At 35.0% G+C, this 23,992-nt stretch overlaps 1 protein-coding gene across 1 annotated transcript in view; it reads right to left on the bottom strand.

Moving 5' to 3' along the window:
* The window catches only part of MDGA2 (MAM domain containing glycosylphosphatidylinositol anchor 2), an 871,541-nt gene that overhangs the window by 56,897 nt on the left and 790,652 nt on the right, over positions 1 to 23,992 (bottom strand). Inside the window, exon 11 of the mRNA XM_004738721.3 lies at positions 3,321 to 3,498. Coding sequence (XP_004738778.1) covers positions 3,321 to 3,498 — 178 coding nt within the window. The remainder of the gene's footprint in view (positions 1 to 3,320; positions 3,499 to 23,992) is intronic.

The raw sequence follows: 23,992 nt of genomic DNA on the forward strand, positions 1-23,992 counted from the left end.
TACTATATGTGGAAAACCCAAAAGACTCCACTCCAAAACTGCTAGAACTTACACAGGAATTCAGTAAAGTGTCAGGATATAAAATCAATGCACAGAAATCAGTTGCATTTCTCTACACCAACAGCAAGACAGAAGAAAGGGAAATTAAGGAGTCAATCCCATTTACAATTGCACCCAAAACTATAAGATACCTAGGAATAAACCTAACCAAAGAGACACAGAATCTATACTCAGAAAACTATAAAGTACTCATGAAAGAAATTGAGGAAGACACAAAGAAATGGAAAAATGTTCCATGCTCCTGGATTGGAAGAATAAATATTGTGAAAATGTCTATGCTACCTAAAGCAATCTACACATTTAATGCAATTCCTATCAAAGTACCAACCATCGGAAGTTTTTATCAACAGTTATATGCCAAAAAGTTAAGCAACGTAGAAGAAATGGATGCATTTCTGGAAATCTATAAACTTCCAAGACTGAAAAAGGAAGAAATTAACAACCTGAATAGACCAATATTTAGTAACAAGATTGAAACTGTGATCAAAAACCTCCCCAAAAAACAAGAGTCCAGGACCTGATAGATTCCCTGGGGAATTTACCAAACATTCAAAAAGAATACCTATTCTCCTGAAGCTGTTTCAAAAAATAGAAACAAAAGGAAAACTTCCAGATTCTTTCTATGAAGCCAGCATTACCTTGATCCCCAAACCAGGCAAACAAAAGCGAAAATGAACTTTAGGGACTTCATCAAGATCAAAAGCTTCTGCACAGTGAAGAAAACAGTCAACAAAACAAAGAGGCAGCCCTTGGAATGGGAGAAGATATTTGCAAATGACACTACAGACAAAGGACTGTTACCCAAGATCTATAAAGAACTCCTCAAACTTAACACCCAAAAGACAGATCATCATTGAAAAAGTGTGCAGAAGACATGAACAGACACTTCTCCAAGGAAGACATATAAATGGCTAACAGAACCATGAAAAAATGATCATCGTCATTAGCCATCAGGGAAATTCAAATCAAAACCACACTGAGATACCACCTTACACCACTTAGAATGGCAAAGATTAACAAGACAGTAAACGACAAGTGTTGGAGAGGTTGTGGAGAAAGGGGAATCCTCTTACACTGTTGGTGGGAATGCAAGTTGGTGCAGCCACTTTGGAAAACAGTGTGAAAATTCCTTAAGAAATTAAAAATAGAGCTACCCTATGACCCTGCAATTGCACTACTAAGTATTTACCCCAAAGATACAGATGTAGTGATAAGAAGGGCCATATGTTCACAGCAGCAGCAAAGTTCACAATCACCAAACTGTGGAAAGAGCCAAGATACCCTTAAACAGACAAATGGATAAAGAAGATGTGGTCCATATATACAACAGAATATTATTCAGCCATCAGAAGGGATGAATACCCAACTTTTGTATCAACATGGGTGGGACTGGAGGAGATTATGCTGAGTGAAATAAGTCAAGCAGAGAAAATCAATTATCATATGGTTTCACTTACTTGTAAAACATAAGAAATAACATGGAGGACATTAGGAGAAGGAAAGGAAAAGTGAATTGGGGGAAATCAGAAAGGAAGTCAAACCATGAAAGACTGTGGACTCTGAGCAAATTGAGGGTTTTTGTGGGGGGTAGAGGGTTGGGTGAGCCTGGTGATGGATACTAAGGAGGGTACCTATTGCATGGAGCACTGGGGGTGACAATGAATTTTGGAACACTGAAAAAAATACAAATAAATAAATAAATAAATAAACAACTGAATGGAGAACTCCAACTGTAAAAAAACACATTCTATTATTTTTGAAAATCAAGCCCTGGTGATCAATGATAAAGAGAGTAATAATTCACTAAAGTAATGAAATAAATATGAAATATTTTGCCAATGATTCATTCAACCCTGAAAAATATACTGACAATTCTAGAGGTAGTCATGAATATCATAAATTTCAACTGAAATAATTCTCATAAATTTCAATTGATAAAATATTAATCTGTTTCACTAACACACACACAAACATACTCACATACATTTAGGTGTTTTTAACATTAGCAATCTAAAAAAAATGACTAAAAAAAATAAACTAGAATGTACTTCAACAAGCTGCAATACATCTATACAATGGGACATTAAAGAATCAAAAGAAATGAACTATCAAGCCCCAGACATGGGAAAAACCTTAAAGGCATATTGTTAAATTAATAAGTTAGTTTGAAAAACCTATTTGCTCCATTATCTGTATTATACAACATTCTAGAAAAAGCAAAACAACAGACAATTAAAAGATTAGTAATTGTCAGGTTTGGAGGGGACATGGTTGGCTGAGTAAGTAAGGGGATCTTTAGGACAGTGAAGCTATTCTGTATGACACTGTAATGGTGAATAAATAATACCAACTTATCACAATTCATATAACAGTACAACATAATAATAATGTAAACTACTTGCTTTAATAACTATGTCAGTATTCTTTATCTTCTAGTAGTTTAATAGTTTTATGTTTCACATGTAGATCTGTGATCCATTTTCAGTTATATGTCATGAAAAGTATAAGGTTTGTATTTAGATTCAATATTTTGCATGGCATTTTTCTAAAGAAAGATGTTAATAATATGGGAAGCTGTTGGGGGAAAGGAAATGCATAGAAGCTCTATTTCCTGCTTGTTTTTTTGTAAATCTAAAAATGCTTTAAAAATCAACTCTATCAATTAAAAAGCAAGTTTTGATAACATTTGCTAACTTTTTTTTTAAAGATTTTATTTATTTTTTTGGCAGAGAGAGAGAGATCACAAGGCAGAGAGGCAGGCAGAGAGAGAAGGGGAAACAGGCTCCCCACTGAGCAGAGAGCCCGATGTGGGGCTTGATCCCAGGACCCTAAGATCATGACTTGAGCCGAAGGCAGAGGCTTAACCCACTTAGTCACCCAGGCGCTCCCATTTGCTAACTTCTTAATGATATAAATTTTAAAGACATTAAGAATTTGAAAAAATATGCAGAATTACTGTGTCATAGCATGGGATAAAGGATCAAGGGACATTGTTGACATTATCACATTGATTCAATGTTAACTAAAACATCATTCTATATTTCTATATTTATATCAAATATAATTTATAATGATTAAGTTCTATGGGGTTGTTTGCTTGTTTGCTGGGTGTTTTGTTTTGTTTTTATTTTTCTGTCACTTGGCTGATGACCCTGAAAATCAATTCCAAATGTTAGTTTTTTCTAACTTTAATAGATAACTGCAATATACATATTCCAGACAGTTGAATATGCAAATAAATACTTTAAAAGACTACTTACCGCTATATTTAATGACACGAATTGTTGAATCTCCTTCACCAAATTTGGTGAGAGGAGTTAGCCGGACTTCATAAGCCTCTGGTTTAATTAGCTCTGTCAAGTTATATGTAATTAGTTCTCCTTTTTGAATATTTCCATTTATTTTAATCTCCTGTTCCCACCAACGCTGCTGTCCAGCCTGAAATCAAAAGAATTATGTAGTAACATCCCCAATATTTTCTTCAGAGATACTTACTGGGTTCTAACAAAATGGGTGAGAAAGCATTCTGAAATTTTATTAAATAAGTACAATACATTATGTGGATATATTTTATTAAAGTTCAAGTTTCTATAATAAGCAACAAATTCTGTAGATGTTTCCATGCAGATGTTTGCAGATAACTACCAAATTATCACTGAGTAGTTTGGCTGATTAAACAGATTTAATATGCTATTTTATTAAGAGTCAGAGGATAAAACAATAGTTTCGACTACCGTCTCAAACTGAAGATTTGAAGAGATATATGTTTTAACTGGTATTGTATTCTTTTCTTAAGTTTTTATTTAAATTCCAGTTAGTTAACATAAAATGTAGTATTAGTTTCAGGTGTACAATACAGTGATTCCGGACTTCCATACATCACCTGGTGCTCATCATGCCAAATGCCTTCTTTAATCCCCATCGCCTATTTAACCCATCCTCCCACCAACCTCCCCAACTGTAACAGTTTGTTCTCCATAGTTAAGGGTCTGTTTCCTGGTTCACCCCTCTCTTTTTGTCCTTGCTTGTTCATTTTGACTCCTAAATTCCACATATGAGTGAAATCATGTGGTATTTGTCTTTCTCTGACTGACTTATTTCACTTAGCATAATACACTCTAGCTCCATCCCTGTCATTGCAAATGGCAAGATTTCATTCTCTTTTATGGCTGAATTAACATTCTGAAGATATATATACCATATCTTCTTTATAGTCAACTGATCTTTGACAAACAAGCCAAGATAATACAGTGGCACAACCTGCAATGGAACACTGGGCATCCACATGCAAAATACTGAATCTAAATCCAAGCGTTGTACTTTTCATGACATTTAGTTGGAAATGATCACAGACTACATATAAAACATAAAACTACAAACCTACCAGAAGATAACATAGGAGAAAAACTGGATGACTGTGGTTTGGCAATAACTTTGAAGATACAATACCAACAGTACAATCCATGAAAGAAATAGTTGAGAAGCTGGACTTCTTTTAATTAAAAACTTCTAATGACGATAGTATCAAGAGAATTGGAGGAAAAGCACAGACTGGGAGAATATATTTGTAAAAGACACATCCAAAATATATAAAGATCTCTCAAAATTCAACAATAAGAAAATAAATAACCCAATTAAAAAATGGAACATGGATCATAACAGAAAAGATGCTCCATATTGTATATTATCATAGAAATACAAATTAAAACAATGAGATGCCACTGTACACCTATTAAAATAGTCAAAATCCAGAACACTGGCAACACCAAATGTTGGTGGGTTTGTAGAGCAAAAGTAACTTTCATTCACTGCTAATGGGAATGCAAAAATGATATAGCCAATTTGGAGGATAGTTTGGGTTTTGTTTTGCTTTGTTTTTATTCACAAAACTAAACACACCTGTACCATATAATCAAGCAATTGTGTCCCTTGGTATTTACTTAAAGGGGCTGAAAACCTAGGTTGGCACAAAAATCTGCTCATGAATGGATGTCTATACTAGCTTTTTCATAATGGGCAAGACTTAGACTTACAAAGTCTAAGACAAAGTCTTGTAAGACAAGACTTACAAAGCTGTCCTTTAGTAGACGAAGAGACAAATAAACAATGCTACAACCAGACAATGGGATTTCACATGTGCTAAAGAGAAATGAGTTATTAAGACATGAAAAGACATAGAGCAAACTTAAGTGCATATACTCATTGACAGAAACCAATCTGAAAAGGTGGTATAATGTATGGTTCCAACTACATGACATTCTGAAGAAGGTAAAACTATGGAGATAATAAAATGATAAGTGGTTGCCAGGAGTGGGGGGAGGAAGAGATATAGAAGCTGAGCACAAACAATTCTGGGGACAGTGAAACTACTCCATATAATGATATCATGGTGGATATAGATAATTATAAACTACTTAACATACAACATCAAGAATGAACACTAATGTAAATTATGGACTTTGCTTGATAATAATGGATCAGTGTAGGTTCAACAGTTGTAACAAATGTACCTTTGTTGGAGGATGCTGTTACTGCTAGAGGCTACACAAGTGCTGGGGTTGGGGGTATATGCGAAATCATTGTACTTTCTGCTCAATACTACTATGAGCCTACAACTACTCCAGAAAAATGTAGTTTTCAAAAAAATCTTTTGGGCCACTTCATATTTTCTTTTATTTGTATACATTTTCAGTTTTATTTATATAAGTAGTATAAGTATAGTTGCCTTATATTTTTATATCTGAAGTATCCTTGTTTTGGCACCTTTCTCTGTATTTTTTAATTTTTAACATGTGTGTTGATTACATGACTAAAAATACTATTACTGGGGGTTCTCTGTTACCGAGGGCACCATTATATTCCTTTAGAGATAGACTTTTGTTTCTGACATGTTCCTAAGCACATCAACAATATGGTTCACTTTTACTTTCATTTCACAGATTAAAGTGGAGATGATCCCTTGTTTTAGGCAGACCTTGGATTTTGATTTCTGTTTGATCACCACTACCAAACTATAAGACTCCAAGTTTGTCTGGGTTGGTGAGCAGCTGAAGGCAAAAGCAATTTGGGTGGGATATTCCAATTAAAATACTTTGTGTTTCCATTTTTGCCTTCCATTTTTACCTGGTAATATATATATACATATATAGTATATAATTAAATGTACATACATATTTTTCATATATTTATATATTTGCTTGTTTTCTGAGGGTGAGTAGGTCTTAATTATAAAGCCTAATCTCTTACAATTCTGGATATGTAAATCTCAAATATATGCAATTACCACAGGATTGAGAAATGATAAATAAAATTATAGAATAAAACAGAAAGCCCATATCCATATTTGTGGGGTTGTTCACATAGAAGACAGAGAAAGATTTATCATCCAACTGGTTATGTATATGGAAAAAACATAGAAAAAGTCTCAGAAAGGGGCACTTGGGTGGCTCAGTTGGTTAAGCATCTGCCTTCAGCTCAGGTCATGATCCCAGGGTCCTGGGATTGAACCCAACATCAGGCTCCCTGCTCAACTGGGAGTCTTCTTCTCCCTCTCCCTCTGCCCCTTTGCGGGTACACTCTCTCCACCTCTCTCAAATGAATGAATACCATATTTAAAAAAAATGAAAAATCTCATGAATATCAAATAATGTGAATGTCAAGATTCTGCTGTATCAGACTTAAATTTAATAAAAAGCAAAAATCAAACTACTTAGAAAAAATACAGAAGTATGTCATTATGACTTCAAGTAAGATACTGCTTTCTTAAGCAGATTAGAAAAGCACAATTAGTAAAGGAAAAAGATTGATAAAATAGTCAATCTTAAATTTGACATTAATACTAAATTTAAAATTTTGGTAGAAAAACTTCTTATCAGTGCTCCCCACTAAACAGCAAAAATCAAGGCAGATGTTTGAGGAAGATATTTAGAACATGTACAGCTAACTAGATCATATTAATACTCTCTTAACTCAGTAAGAAAAATAATCCAAGAGAAACATCAGACTCATAGGAATAGGTATTTCATAGATGCAGAAACCTCAATAACTAATTAAAGAAAAGGTGCAGTCTCGCCGTGAACCAAGATAATGGAAATTAAAATCATAATACCATTTTCTATCATCAGATAAACAAAAACTTGTAAAATGACAATATTAAAGTTTGACGTAGATAGACACAATGAGAATTTTTATACATGTCAAGAACAGGGAGGGTGAGAGGAGTGGGAGGAAGGGTAAGACCTGACTCCCCTTAAGCTAAGGAGTTAGCTTACAACAGTGCTACAGAGACTAGCAGAAGACTAGAGACAGCTAGGTCAAAGAAATGGACTCAGGGCACAGCATACAGCAGAATCTTGACATTCACATTGGTTTCCCCTTGTCTCCTAAGTCCTGCATGGGGGACGCACAAGGGCCCACATGGATTTTGTACATGCCTTGCGTTTGTATCACAGCTGAGGGATGCTGAGCTTAAAAAAAGCTTAGTATTGGGGCGCCTGAGTAGCTCAGAGGGTTAAAGTCTCTGCCTTTGGCTCAGGTCGTGACCTCAGGGTCCTGGGATTGAGCTCTGCTTGGGCTCTCTGCTCCATGCGGAACCTGCTTTCCCCCTCTCTCTCTGCCTGCCTCTCTGCCTACTTGTAAATAAATAAAATCTTTAAGAATAGCAAAAAAAAAAAAAAAAAAAAAAGCTTAGTATCTCTCTCTCTTTCCCCCTTTGGTCATTTGTTTTGTTTCTTAAATTCCACCTATGAGAGGTATGAGAGATAGAGAGTATTTGGGCTTCTCTGACTGACTTATTTCATTTAGCATAATATTGTTCAGCTTCAAACCAAGAAACCGACTCCAAACTCTAGAGAACAAACTGTTGGTTACCAGAAGGGACAGGGAAGGAGTCTGGGGGATGGGCGGGGAGGCGGAGATGGGTTTACAAAATGATAAGGATTAAGGAGGCACTTGTGATAAACACTGGGGTTGTATGAAAGTGTGGAACCACTATGTTGTATACCTGAAACTCTCATTCTACTGTGTGTTAACTAACTGGAATTTAAATAAAAACTTAAAAAAAAAAAGAAATCTTAGTATTTTATGACGGACAGTAACAAAACCTGCTCAGGCATCACCGAAGAGGGAAACATTTATTATACTGGATGTTAAACAGACTTTCCTTGCTCTAAAGGGAAACAATATCTCTGTTTTCTAAGGATGCTTGTGCTACAAATGACCTTGGGAAGATAGGCTGGAATAAAAAGACAGGGCTTCTGTGTACATGATATGCAAAAAAGCAAGACATCCGTGGAAAATTGTCTTCTAAAAATACAGCCTTGATGAGTATGTAAACTGAAGAGCAATTTGGCAATAAAAACAATATTACAATGAGAACAGATAAACTCTTGTATTTGTACACATGCAAACAGAAATATTCATGGCATAGAAAGTACAGAAAACGATCTAAACCTCAATAAGAGATAAAATAATAAAATGTAATATAAAATAGAGCATGAAAAATGAACCTAAACTATATGTATCATCATGGACAAATTTCACAAAAGTGATATTGAGCTAAACTTAATTTTGAAACAGGCATATTATAAAAATTAAATTCAAAGTATGTATTTTGAAGAGGGATGCATAGATATGCATTGGATATAAAAAAATGCAAAACTTAGTAAATACTAAGTTGAAAATACCGGTCGGGTGGGTTAAGAGAGCACCAAAAGAAGATGCCGTTGTGAGGGGTAAACAAAGGACTTCACTCTATTTAGAGTTGATGCTTAACCCATTGAGCCACCCAGGGACACCAGGCAATTCACTATTTATTTTTACATTTTTTTCGAGAGGGAGAGAAGGATGTGTAGGGACAGAGGGAGAGGGAAAGAGAGAATCTTAAGTAGGTTCCACTCCCAGCACGGAGCCCCATGCTCCTGAGCCAAAATCCAGAGTCAGACACTTCCACTACTGAGCCACCCACGTTCCCTACAAGACCATTGAGATGCGGATGGTCCTTGAGCTACATTTGGTGAGGCGCAGCTCAGTGTTGTTAGACCACCTCACTGATACTAGTAGCTTCTTCTAACACCTCTACATTGATGACTGTCTAACTTGCATCTTTAAGTTAAAAACATAATAAAAACAAAACCCCACTATATCTGGTAGTTTTTATATGTACCAAGCACTATGTTAACTCTATTATACTTACTATATTTAATCTAGCACAACCCCTAGTAAGTAGGAACTAATACTAGCCTTGTTTTGCAGATAAGGAAACTGAGGCAGAGAGAAGTTAGCATAACTCTTTTAAGGTGATGTAGCCAAAGAGTAGCAACTGTAAAATTTGTTTATACACACAAAATGACTCTTTCACTCATCACTTTTTCCTTGTTTCTCCAGAATTTATGCCTCCCTTATTTTTTTTAACCAGAGCCTTTATTTATTTAGTTATAATATACTTAAAGTATTTTTTTGCATATAGATTATAAGCCAGAAATAATTTCTTAATAATTTTTATACCTGCAGTGTCTGATCATTAACGTGATAAAGATGTGATCAGATTAAATTCTAGCATGTAGTGTATTTCTAAATGGCCTTCAAGGAGTGAAGCAGGAAATCCAACTTAACTTAGCAATAACCACATACAATCACTGAATTTACATGTAAGGGTAAAAATGGACAAAAATCCCAATTGCTCAGAAAGCATTTTACTCAGGCTTAGTTGGTACTAGAGACTACAAAGTTCCTATTAGTTCTGGAGGCCAAGTATTCTATAAGTTAATAGAATGTAAGTGACAATTTCCTTCATTGCTTTTAGATTTTTAACTAAAGGCAAAGGACTTTTATTTCAGAATATAGATAAAAGTAGTTTAAATTCACAAAAATACATACAGAATGATTTGACATTTAACTATTATCTAAGAACAAGCAAGTTTAATCAAGGTGAACTTTTCTGGATGTTAATATAAGTTCAAAACCACCCAATATTTGTAGTGCATCCGCAGGGAGGATTGTAGGTATTCTGTTGTTATAATGAGATGCTCTCCTCAAGTAATTTTAGTTGGCAGATACAATGATGTTGTTACTTACTACAAACTCTAGAGTACATAACTTCATATGTGTATTAAAAAAGCAATAACTTTGGTTCCAAGTCTTTAATTTTAAAGCTGTAATGAAAGTATCTACTTCAGCAGTTGAAGAATAAGCAATTAAATATTTCATATTATATCTCAGCGAGCTGTGCAAAACATAAAAATGTGAAATTAAATGCAGTGTTTGCACATACACAAAAGAAAATGCAACAACAATCCACTGTTTGGAGGTAATACCACAAAACCCTCACAGAATGTGGCACCCTAATTGTAAGTGTACCCCATACACATGTTCATATGAAAGCAATGTGTTAAATTCTTATCAAGGTTTTTTTAACTTTCCATTTAACTTTTACTTTTCCTAGGGGATACATTCCTCTCAAATAATTTAGGGGATGGCCCCAGAAACTAGAAATCCCCATACAGTGAAGCATTTTATTAAAAGCTGTGGTTTTTACCACAGAAGATAGCTAAAATGCTATTGTTGAAAAAGTTACAGAAGGAAAAATAAAAACACAATTTTTTTTTTAAGTTTTAAAAGGAATAAAATTAGAAATCCCCATACAGTGAAGCATTTTATTAAAAGCTGTGGTTTTTACCACAGAAGATAGCTAAAATGCTATTGTTGAAAAAGTTACAGAAGGAAAAATAAAAACACAATTTTTTTTTAAGTTTTAAAAGGAATAAAATTAGCTCCTGTAAGTAGAAATCTGCAATGAATTCTGAAATGTGGCTAGGGAGGGGAAAGCTGCTCTGTCTTCCTTTTTGACATAAAGCTCTTTCAGCATGATAATGAACTCCAGTGAAAGATACTGTGTGAGAACCTAAAGGAGAAAAGAGAGTATATCAACTGAATATAAGACATATACATATTTATGCCATTTATTTTGAGGTAACCTGTAAAAAAGATATTGATAGGGATGCCTGGGTGCCTCAGTCCCGTTAAGTGGTTAAGTGTCTGCTCTCAGCTCAGGTTGTGATCTCAGCATCCTAGGATTAAGCCAGGCATCAGGGCTCCCTGCTGGGCAGGGAGTCTGCTTCTCTCTCTGCCCCTCCCCCCTTCTTGTGCCTGTGCTTTCTCTCTCAAATAAATAAACTAAAAATCTTTTAAAGAAAAGAAAGATACTGATGTACCCATTTTATCGGAAACTTCCATTTGTGTTTACCAGCTACATTACTAGTAAAAATAACAGCTGATTTAAAAACCCAGGTATTACAGTCATTAAATCTTATACTCTTACGATCATCCCACAGAATCTAAACTAGCTAAGATAATGTTTTGATGGGTTAAAATCCAGATGCCTTATAGCCTCAATAAAGGTGACCTGGGCTTTAAGATACACTATTATTTTAGTAACACCTTAGGGGTTAAAGGGTTAATAAATACTGTTGCAGTAAATGTACCTTATTTCTTTTTTCTACTGAGAATAGTAGTATATATTTATCCTTTAATTACATGTCTTTTCTTCCTTCATTAGTACAAATTTGAGTCTTACTCTTTTCACACTCAGTACGAAATCTCCTGAATTAGAGGCACTTTTCAACACCCTTGAAATATTTGGTTTTTCAAACTTTGCTCAAGATATTAATGCCTTTGGAAGTGACAGTACATTCTTTTAGATACACAGGTGTTTAATAGTTTTTGTCTGTCATTCGTCTTTGGAAGCTAGAGTGATTTTTCTTAACTGAATCATGTTTAGTGAAAGTTAGATAGCTTTGCTTGAAAGCTAGCCTGAAGCTTTCAGCTGACTGATTTGTAAGGAGTCCTTCAACAAACTGCATCAGCATCTGCTGACTGAAGATAATGGGTTGTCTTCTGAGATATGTGGGAAACACCAACTGCTTTTCATTGCATTTCCATTGTTACAAATGGAATCGGTCAATGCCAAGTACATAGTTTTTGTCTCTCCGTGTATATCACCCTACAATATTAAAGGCTTTTTAGAAAGTGTGTAGGGATCCTGTTTATTATGTATTTTTTTAGTGTCTCACTTAGAGAATTTATTGTGTTTCAAGAGACTTGTAACACTCACCATCCCATAATTATTGTTAACTTTGTAAATATTGTAAAAACCCGAGTATTAGACTCTTTTTTTCCTTATTACATTATGTTAGAGATCCGTGTTTAAATCAGAACTCTAAGAATGCTAATAATGTAACTGTGGTGGCCATCAAATTGACAGAAATCTACACAGAGCAAGGTCTGTATCTGTATAAACAACGTTGTCTGGTAAATAACTTCTATTGGCTAAATGCTGACAAGTTCATCTTAATAACTACCATATAATGGATTCCAAATATGCAACACTAGAAAAGTGGTGCAGGGAAACAGAATTGAGGGATTAGAGCAGTATTGTCTTTCAGCACAGATGGCATTGTACTTCATTGTAATCTTATTTGGTAAAATTCGGTAACAGCCATAGTGACACTAAAATCTTCTGACTTGAAGATATATTCTCATAACTTAACAAAGTGATGTACATATTCATGTATATTTTAATTTCAGATTTATCCATAAACAAAATAACAGATACTACTTAATAGTGATCTCAGTTAGTAACTGGTTAAGAACTTTTTAGGAAAGTGATTTAAGTAACTATTATTTACCAATATGATGAATGTTCTAATTTTGAAGAGGATGGAAAAACATGAAAAATATCTAACATAATGTAAAGTTAAAGTAGCAGAGTGCAAAATATAAGCAAAATGATTGTGGTTGTATTTAAATCACATAAACCTACTGAAAGGTTATACAAAATAAGAAGAGCTGTTTTAGGCAGTGAGATTCTGCATGATTTAAAAAAAAAAAAAAATTCCTGAGGCATCTGGGTGGCTCAGTGGTTGGGCAACTGCCTTTCACTTCATGATCCAAGTCTCCCATTTAACTCCCTGCTCCGTGGAAAACCTGCTTTTCCCTTTCCAACTCCCCCTGCTTGTGTTCCTTCTTTCACTGTGTATGTGTGTGTGTCTCTCTCTCTGTCAAATAAATAAATAAATAAAGTTTTTTAAAAAGTTCCTTTGATATTATATTAACTGGTAATAGGACAACTAACCACTATACAATATCTGGGAAATCTGATTCCAAAGGGTGGGGTTCAGAATAATGTTACAGCATATAATTGAGGAGTATTAGAAAGCTACATTCACCTGCAATTAGAGAAAGTGCAGTTTTCATAATTTGTTCTAGAAATTGAATATTATTTACATTTCTAAAATTGAATTTTGTTTACCTCATTCCAATGATGAAAAATTCTTTTTTTTGAGAAACTGATTCTTGATAATTCAAGTTAAACTCATATGTTTAAGATTTGCACTTGATAAACTCAGATTTCAAACCCAATCACTTAGAGTACTGAGTACTACCTGGGGAGGTAATTAAACCCACTCCCTAGTGTAAGTGCCCCTGGCATGGTAGCAGAGAGGATGCCTGTTGTTTAGATTATCCCATCTCCTACTGATCTTCTCTCAGACTTAGTCAAGTTTATTTGGTCTTTCTTGTCCTCTACTAGCATATTTTGCTTATATCTTTGAAACTGCCTTGGTCTCTGGGTCAATATTTCTATTCAGCCTGTGTCATTGGCAAATCACAGGTTCTTTGGGTCTAAGCATTTTTTCTGCCCTTCCTCAGAAGTTTGGTAAATCTTGACTGCTTCTCCAGCACCACAATGAAGCAAAAGACTAGCCAGGCCCCGGGGACCTGAAAATCTGACTCAGTCTGGGCTATTGTGCTACTCCAGGGCTAACCCTGCCAGGACCCAGAGCTTCCAGGCCATTCTTTGTGGGCTACACACTGGGAGGCAAGCATAGCCTTAACTACTCCCGTGGGTTATAGGTGCCTTTCTCAGGGAAAGTTTAGATGTAATTACTCTATTGCTCTTCCCTTACTTTTATAAAATACTCCTTGTGCCTGGGGATTCTGTGTATTTGCACTGGAATTTCTTCCATTGTTTTCATCCCTGACATAAAGGCTTTGGACTCAACACTTTTTTTTTTTTTAAAGATTTTATTTATTTATTTGACAGACAGAGATCACAAGTAGGCAGAGAGAGAGGAGGAAGCAGGCTCCCCACAGAGAAGAGAGCCTGATGTGGGGCTCCATCCCAGGACCCTGGGATCATGACCTGAGCAGAAGGCAGAGGCTTTAACCCACTAAGCCACCCTGGAACCCCATGGATTGAACAATTTTCTCTCTCAACCCACCTTCTGCTTACTTCACTACCACAACTTCCATCTGATTTAAAGCTTAGGCTCTCAAGGCTACTCTTTTTACTTTGATTTTTATCTATGATTTTATCTTAGATTTTAAAATGAATTCAAAACTCATTAGCCATTGTTTAAATTTGTGCTAGTGGGTTTGTCTTCACATTCTTGGAAAGTATCTTCACATTAATGGACCATATCCTCAACATCCTCTCTTGTAACATTAAATAATAATGGAGCAATTGATTTAAAAAAGGATTACAATAATTTTAAAAATTCACTTCTTAATATTTCAAATTCCCAACTGTCCTTTAGCAATCAAAGTTTTTAACTTACATGATAAACTAATGTCAAGGGAGATTAGAAAGACATGGCATTTAGTTTTTTTTTTTTTTTTTTTAATTTTTTATTTTTTATAAACATATATTTTTATCCCCAGGGGTACAGGTCTGTGAATCACCAGGTTTACACACTTCACAGCACTCGAAGTGGTGATGCAACATGGCATTTGGTTTTGAATGTCTTGATTCCCTACAGGTTTTCTAATATATATTCCTTACCATAATAGTTAACCTGATTACAAAACAAAGAAAAGAACAAAATAACTCTCAGGTAAAGAAAGCACTGAATGGGTCCACAGCTTCAGTAAAGTTTAGTCTTTTAGTTTGCTAAATTCTTATTTCCTTGTCTACCTAATGAACCACTGCTCATGTGGGATGTAAGCTGGAGATTTGGCAGTCTGGAAAATACCGCTGGTGTATAAATGAAAGACACTGTAAATGTATTTCAAGGATGATTAAAAAAATGAGAACTAAACATAAGGCACATAGAAAAAAGTCTTCAGTGATAACCAAATGAAACATTCTTGCTCAATGACCATAGAAATGGAAGAAATAGAAGAAGAAAAATCGAGCCAAAAACTTTCTAACTTTATCAAGGGTTTTATGACTTAAAGTTAAAAATGTAGTTCCAGAAAAAATAAAACAACTATTAGACTAGAACTTTGAATAAAAGGTCTTTTAGCTCTCTGAAAAAAATTTAGTTTCTGGTGAAGGGTTTGAGACAGAGACTAGCATTTTATACAGCCTTAACTATTTAGTATACATCTTTTGTGTGACTTAACTTTACATTTCCAATGTAACCTTTTAAAATATATTAGAAGAATTACATGAGAATATTATTAAATATCTAATATTTATGAATGACTACTATCTGTTCTAAACATTATAGTTATTTAATTTAATCCCAAGTAATTCAATGAGTTAAATTAACTTTCAATTTTAATTAAATGTCAAACCATATTATTCTATTTTCACCTATTCTAGTACCTTGTGTAGATTTACTGTTTCAAAAAATAAAAACTCAAAAAGTAAACTAATAAAAGAGCAGAGAAAAAGAATAAATATGGTATCTCAGAAGATATAGAACAGATTGAATTTTCAAATGAATCTTGCTAGCTTTCTTTTCTCACCCCTTGCAAGAACATTTTGGAGCATTTGTAACATACAAGGTATTTGAAAGGTAACTGCTAATACTTTTTTTAGGGAGTGCTCAAGGAAACATCTTTGTTTTTTTAACTTTGCAGAACACATTTATCTTCAGTTGCATGAATAAAGGTGATGAGGGAGCAGGAGGCTAGCTGAGGACAAAGCAAAAGCTGGCGCCTTGCACCCCCTCTTCACCCGCTCCCCTCCATATGTGTAGCATTCCTCAGGCACCCCTGACTGCCATAAAACGATAAATAGTTAACTTGCAGGGATCGCAATCCTGCAGAACAGGAATCTCCCTTGCTCTACAGATGTCCTAGAGACGTAAACAGGGAAGTTACCTTATCAACAGCACAAATTTCCAGAGGCAAATAACTCTCAGTTCCTGAAGCCCTAATGTCTCCCTCCTCACCATAAACTGGAGGAGACTGAGGTAGAAGGGAATGTAAATGATAGCAGGATCATAATACCCCACCAAGAATCCCCCAACTATCTTGATGTTAGTGCCTGACCTAGTTCCATCCATGTTGTCGCAAATGGCAAGATTTCATTTCTTTTGATGGCTGCATAGTATTCCATTGTGTATATATACCACATCTTCTTGATCCATTAAAGGTGACATTGATCAGGCCATAAGGGCAAGGCCTTCCCGCGGCACCTTGTAGGCCCTCCCTAACATGTGAGAACTCTGTTGAAATCTCCCATCCTTTTGCCACCTCCCCCCAACCACAAGGTATATAACGTGCCTACCCTCACAACCCCGGGGCAGCCGCATCTCCGCCTGCCCACGGGCCCTGTCCCCATGCTCTAATAAATCACCTTTTGCACCAACGACGTCTTAAGAATTCTTTCTTTAGTTGTCGGCTCTGAACCTCTGCACCCTACCGAACCTGACTTAGGTTCTGGGACTTCATCAAAGGTAATGTTTTTTCTCTAACCCCAAACAGGAATCGACCCATAAATACAGAGAATAAACTGGTGGTTGCCAGAAGGGAGGGGGATGGGCAAAATAGGTGAAGGGGATTGACAGGCACAGGCCTCCAGGTATGGAATGAATAAGTCATAGGAAGGAAAGGTACAGCACAGGAAATATAGTCAATGGTGTTGTAAGAGCACTGTATGGTGACAGATGGGAGACACAATTGTGGTAATAGCATACTGTATAGAGCTTTCCAAATACTATGTTGAACACCTGAAACTAATGTAACATGGTATGTCAACTAGTCTTCAGTAAGAAAAAAGAAGGGAAGGGGAGAGGAGGAAAGGGAAGGGAGGGAAGTATTATTTTACGTTTTATGGAGTTATTTAGTAACTCAATAAACTTCATAACTTCATAACTTCAATAAATATTGAATAACAGAGTTTAGACTTGTGATTGGTAGAGTTTAAAAGATTTTATGTAAAATGGATAGAGCATATGAAGGTCAAGTTTAGGTAAATCTTAATGCAATAATTAAATGATCTTTCTTCAGTTTATTAAAAAAGAGTTATTTTGGTTTAAATAATAGAAGTTATGTATAATTCCAATAACCACAATTTTGTCAAAACAATTTCACCCAAAGCTTTCCCTGATTATTGGGCACTTTTTGATAATGAACCTTTTTCTCTTTATAATATAATTATAATAAAATTTTTAAGGTAAAAATGGAACAAAAGGTGAATGTTTGATAAATTTCCTATGTAGGCTTAAACAAGCACATATGTTATTGTGTAGGGGAACTGAATACAGGTGGTTCTGACTCAGAAAAATTGTTAGTTTGGTCACAGTCAGGCTAATATATCTTTACCCGAGGGGAAATGTCCCATTATGAAAAACATGAATTTTCAAGACATAAGCAGCAAACTTTGTTAAAAATGGAGTATAAACTTCATTTAAGGAACATGAAGTAATATTCACTTTCAAATATAAAAAATGCAGTTACAGTACATTCATATTTCAATAGTATAATTAAATTTCTAGGAAGAAACCTGACAACCACAGTGTTCTTTATATAGAAATTAAGAAACTAATTGCAAAGATTAAGGTTATTTAAGGATTCTCTAATGTATTTTTCGCACAAATCATATTAAAATAGGATCCCTCCCATTCACTGTGACCTTGGTCAGTAGGGTGCCTACATGGTAACTTCTGCATAGTATATCCCTTAATTCAACCTCCAGGCACCAGGAAAGCTGATCCTTCCAAAGTGCATTTGATTAATTTTCAACCATTTATGCAATTACAGTTTGGGATGACATTTGGGAATACTCAAAATATTTTTGTCTACCAAGAAAAGTTAAAAAAAAAAAAAGCTACCAACTTTCTGAGGACTTTTTGAAGACTCACCATTTCCAGGTATTGCACTGAATATTCTACACGTTAGTTTTCATTTAATTTTAATAAAAATCCAGTGAGGTTAGTATTCTTATCCTTATTTCCTTAGTCAAGGAAACTTAAAGAACTGATACTTTCCCAGGACACATAGCTAGTAAGAAGCAAGAGATGATACAGAAATTCAATATTGTCCAATTTTAAGGCTACTTTGCTAATCCTAATCACTATTCTCCACTTCCTATTATTATATTATTTATTAAATATTATATTAAATGTGTTGCTTTCACAAATTTTTCTGACCAAAGTCCACTTTATTCACGTTCCCTTAGAAAAGGGATAAAGGACTTTTACACTATGGAGGGCTTAATTATGTTGAATTGCATTACATAACAATGAATGATAGATTTAAGATAATGAATCTATCTTTAGGAGAATGGTTAGTCATACAGAAAGCTTTTGATTTTGTGAGTCCTGGCAGTTTAAGAGAATGCAGGTTCTGCTTTTGAATTTTGTTCCAGGACTCCAGTAAAAGTATGCCTGGTTGGGCTGAGTTCTGTGATCATAACTGTTATATTAAGTGACAGGGGATTTCATATTGCCTCAGGAAAGGATTTGTGTGTATTACGGGCATAGCCCCTCCACCATGAACTTATTACTTTCATGTGTTAAAACAAAAACATCAACATTGAGAACCACCCAAAAGACCACATATGACAGTAAAAATAATCATTCTTTAGCAGGTAATGATAAATTACTACAGAAGAAAAACTGGTTTTCTATCAAGTTTGGAAATAACACAGTCTAATTATTTTCTTGCCATGCTTGGATCAGCAGGTGAAAGGACACCTCACCCTAAAGATTAATTCCTTATAAATTTCAACCTAAACAAGAATTAAGCAGCTTAGTCAGCATCTTTCTTCATAAGTTACTGTTTCTAGAATGTACAAATACATCAGTATTTAGGGTTTTGATTCTGGCATTTCATTTTGGCATTTCTTTGATATAAGGGGATCAGGTCACTTCCTTCAATTATTTTTGGGGATAACCTGGTGTGCTGCTTTACATCTATAAGATATTTTACTTCTGCTATGTCCTGAGTTTATTACTAATAGTTTTACATTTTGATCCTATAAATGTTACCTGACTTTCCATATCTCATCAACAACTTCTTTTATCTGCATTCCTTGCTTCTAGTAAGTTCTGAATCCCACCCATCCTACATATTGCCACCAAAGTAATTTAATCTTATTTTCCTGCTTAAATGAGCTAAGGGATTACTCTTTTGTAATATTGTTTAAAATAATAGCTAACATTATTGAGCACACAGTATGTGCTTTGACTAATTATTTGGTTCAGCTTAGTTGAAATCTATAATATCCCTATGAATATATTCTAAGTTTTCTGAGACTATTTTAGCTTGATACAACTTAAATAGATATCCACTTGGGCAATCAATCTGACACTCTAGGAGAAGCCTCAGGTTAATATGTTTTTAATAAACTTTATATAATAGAAAATAATGATATAAAAATTTAAATGTCTTGCTGTTACAGTTTTAATTCAATCATTGGCAATGATAAAAAGTCTTAACCATCAAAATATTCTAAAATTAAAGGCTTAGAAGAAAAAACAGTAAGAAAAGCAATGCTTACATAGATGTATAAATAAAGATTAGCATATCTTACTATATTTTGGATTTTTAAAAAGTCAATAATATTCTCTTTTCATGGGAAACATTATGCAACTTCATTGACTGATACATTTATTTATTCAGTCAAACTCATTAGGACCAAAAACAGTAACAATGAGGAACCTAGCGGAGTAATTTCTTTTTATATTATATCAGTGTTAAATTGAGACTGGAAGGGTGAGTGGACAATAATGTCGAAGTATCATATAAAACATATTAAAATAGTTTAAATATAATTTAAACTATAAATTACAATATAAAAATTATATAATATATAATATAAAAATATTTCAAACTGTGCAGTATTTTTCTGAGTCAGAGAAAATTTAGTTTTAAAATTTTCTTATACATAAAGTCTTATTTTCTAGTGATTTTATGGCCAATGAGACACAATACTTTTCTTAGTGAAAGAAATAGAGCCGTGACACTGGAAATGCTACTTTCTAACCCATTTCCAGTCCCCTGGCTCTTTAGCAAGTGAACCCAGCTTTTACGGGGGACTATGTTTCTGAGCCTCCCCTTAAGCAAAAAGTGGTCATGTGACTGAATCCTTGCCAATGAGATCGAGGTAGAAATGCCAGGGGGGGTTCTGGGAAGACTAGTAAAGAAAGTTTAATCAACTAAGAAGGGCTTTTATTCATTTGTTGTTTTTTTAAGGATTTTAATTTTATATCTTTATCTTTACCTCACTATGGTATGTGATTCAGCCATGATGTCTCAGACTATAGCAGCTACCCTAGATCATTGGGTAACCTCAAGCATGACCCTAATGGAAAAAAGGTCATGCCACAAAGAGGAGATAGCTTAGCACGTAATTTGTTTTCTCTCCTGCCCTTTATTATTGTTATGGATTGATCACTATTCAGGCTTTTTCTACCAAGAATCCAAAAATTAAACACACCAGGTATAACAGGTTGGGAATGGATAACAACAGTTGCAGGCGTATTGATAACTGGAATATTTTCTTTCCTCCCTATTCTTTCTTCAAAAAATAATTATATATGACAAAGCATTTCCAGAATAAGAGTAAAAATGGTTTCACTGAGAGGCAAACGAGTGACTGTATTCCTGCTGAATTCACATTAAACTCCATGGATTATATAAATGTCAATTTCTAGGCTTAGACAATATACCCTATTTGTGTGAGACTATGGCTTGGCAATGGCCTTGAGGAGTGGTTTATGGACCTACCCTATATGTTTCTGTGTAACATCTCATGAATCTATAATTGTTTCAAAATAAAAGTTTTTTTTTCCTTAATTTAAAATGACTCCATCTTGAAAAGATTTTGAAATCACTGAAGCTATATATAAGGGTGGGAAAAAGACACACACACAAACACACTTTAACTAGTTACAGTAAAACTTAAAAATATCAAAGAAAAAATATTGGAAACCTCTAGCAAGCAAGGATTATTCAATGATAAAAGATGGAAAATCACATTAACATCATGCTTCTCTATAGCACCAATGCATACAAAAGCCAATGAAAGCAATATTTTTAAGCTGTAAGGAAAGGAAAAAGCAAAACAAAACAAAACCTAGAGTTAATGTCCAGCTAAACTATTACACAACAATTGTATCCATGTGCAATAATTTAGTAATGTACTACAACCATGTGCCATAGTTCTAGGCATTGCGGATAACACAGTGAATAAAATAAACCAAAATCTCTTATTCCATCCTTCTCTACCATTGTAAATGCTATTTCAACAATCGGCAATTGTCTCTAGCTTTCCCAGCCACTCAGGGTGTCATGTTTAGGGACACCTGAGTGGCTCAATAGGTTAAGCCGCTGCCTGAGGGCTCGGGTCAAGATCCCAAGATCCTGGAATCTAGCTCCATATCAGGTTCCCTGCTTAGCAGGGAGCCTACTTCTTCCTCTGCCTACTGCTCCCCTGCCTGTTCTCATGTTCTCTCCCGCTTCATCCCTCTTTCTCTCAGGGACAAATAAATAAAATCTTTTTTAAAAAGCCATGTTTACACCTTCCCTTTGATGACCCAGGCTCAGTGCTAGAGCTTAAAAAAGCCTTTCTCAAGAAACAAGAAAGGTCTCAAACCCACAACCTAACCCTACATCAAAAGGAGCTGGAGAAAGAACAGCAAAGAAAGCCTAAACCAGCAGGAGAAGAGAAATCATAAAGATCAGAGCAGAAGTCAATAATATAGAAACCAAAAGAACAGTAGAACATATCAATGAAATTAGAAGCTTATTCTTTGAAAGAATTAATAAGAATGATAACCCCCTGGCCAGACTTATCAAAAAGAAAAGAGAAAGGACCCAAATTAATACAATCATGAATGGAAGAGGAGAGATCACAACCAACACCAAAGAAATACAAACAATTGTAAGAACATATTATGAGCAACAATATGCCAGCAAATATGACAATCTGGAACAAATGGATGCATTCCTAGAGAAGTTTAAACTACCAAAACTGAACCAGGAAGAAATAGATAACCTGAACAGACCCACAACCAGTAAGGAGATTGAAGCAGTCATCAAAAATCTCCCAACAAAACAGAGCCCAGGGCCAGACGGCTTCCCAGGGGAATTCTACCAAACACTGAAAGAAGAATTAACACCTCTTCTCCTGAAACTGTTCTAAAATATAGAAATGGAAAGAAAACTTCCAAACTCATTTTATAAGGCCAGCATTACCTTGATCCCAAAACCAGACAAAAACTCCACCAAAATGGAGAATTACAGACCAATATCCTTGATGAACACAGACGCAAAAATTCTCACCAAAATCATAGCAAATAGGATCCAACAGTACATTAAAAGAATTATTCACAATGACCAAGTGGGATCTATTCCTGGGCTGCAAGGTTGTATCCACAAATCAATCAATGTGATACAATACCTTAATAAAGGAGAGAACAAGAACCATATGATACTCTCAATGGATGCTGAAAAAGCATTTAACAAAGTACAGCATTCTTTCTTGATCAAAACTCTTGACAGTGTAGGGATAGAGGGTATATACCTCAATATCATCAAAGCCATCTATGAAAAACTCATAGTGAATATCATTCTCATTGGGGAAAAACTGAGAGCTTTTCCCTTAAGGTCAGGATCACAGCAGGGATGTCCATTATCACCACTGCTATTCAAGATAGTACTAGAAGTCCTAGCCTCAACAATCAGACAACAAAATGAAATTAAAGGCATCCAAACTGGCAAAGAAGAAGTCAAACTCTGTCTTTGCAGATAACATGATATTTTATGTGGAAAGCCCAAAAGAATCCACTGCAAAACTGCGTGAACTCATACAGGAATTCAGTAAAGTGGCAGAATATAAAAATCAATGCACAGAAATCAGTTACATTTCTATACACCAACAGCAAGACAGAAGAAAGAGAATTTAAGAAGTCAAGCCTGTTGAAAATTGCACCCAAAACCATAAGATACATGGGAATAAACTTAACCAAAGAGGAAAAGAATCAGTACTCAGAAAACTATAAAGTACTCATAAAAGAAATTGAGGAAGACACAAAAGAAATGGAAATGCTCATGGATTGGAAGAATAAATCCTGTGAAAATGTTCATGCTACCTAAAGCAATCTACACATTTAATGCAATCCCTATCAAAATACGATCCATTTTTTTTCAAAGAAATAGAACAAATAATCCTAAAATTTATATGTTGAAAAAGAAAGTCATAGTTGGTGGCATCACAATTCCAGACTTCAAGCTCTATTATCTGTCATCATCAAGATAGATGGTAGATGGTACTGGCACAAACACAGACACATATATTAATGGAACAGAACAGAGAGCCTAGAAATGGACCCTCCACTCTATAGTCAGCTAATCTTTGATAAAGCAGGAAAGAATGTCCAATGAAAGAAAGACAGTCTCTTCAACAAATGGTATTGGGAAAATTGGAGAGCCACATGCAGAAGAATGAAACTGGACCATTTCTTTACATGACACACAAAAATGGCCTCAAAATGGATGAAAGACCTCAATGTGAGATAGGAATCCATCAAAATCCTTGAGAAGAACACAGGCAGCAACCTCTCTGACCTCAGCCACAGCAACTTCTTTCTAGAAACATCACCAAAAGCAAGGGAAGCAAGGACAAAAATGAACTATTGGGACTTCATCAAAATCAAGAGCTTTTGCACAGCAAAGAAGACAGTCAACAAACCAAAAGACA

The sequence above is a fragment of the Mustela putorius genome, unplaced genomic scaffold (assembly GCF_011764305.1).
Source record: "Mustela putorius furo isolate JIRA1106 unplaced genomic scaffold, ASM1176430v1.1 tig00000129_pilon_pilon_pilon, whole genome shotgun sequence".
NCBI lineage: Eukaryota > Metazoa > Chordata > Mammalia > Carnivora > Mustelidae > Mustela > Mustela putorius.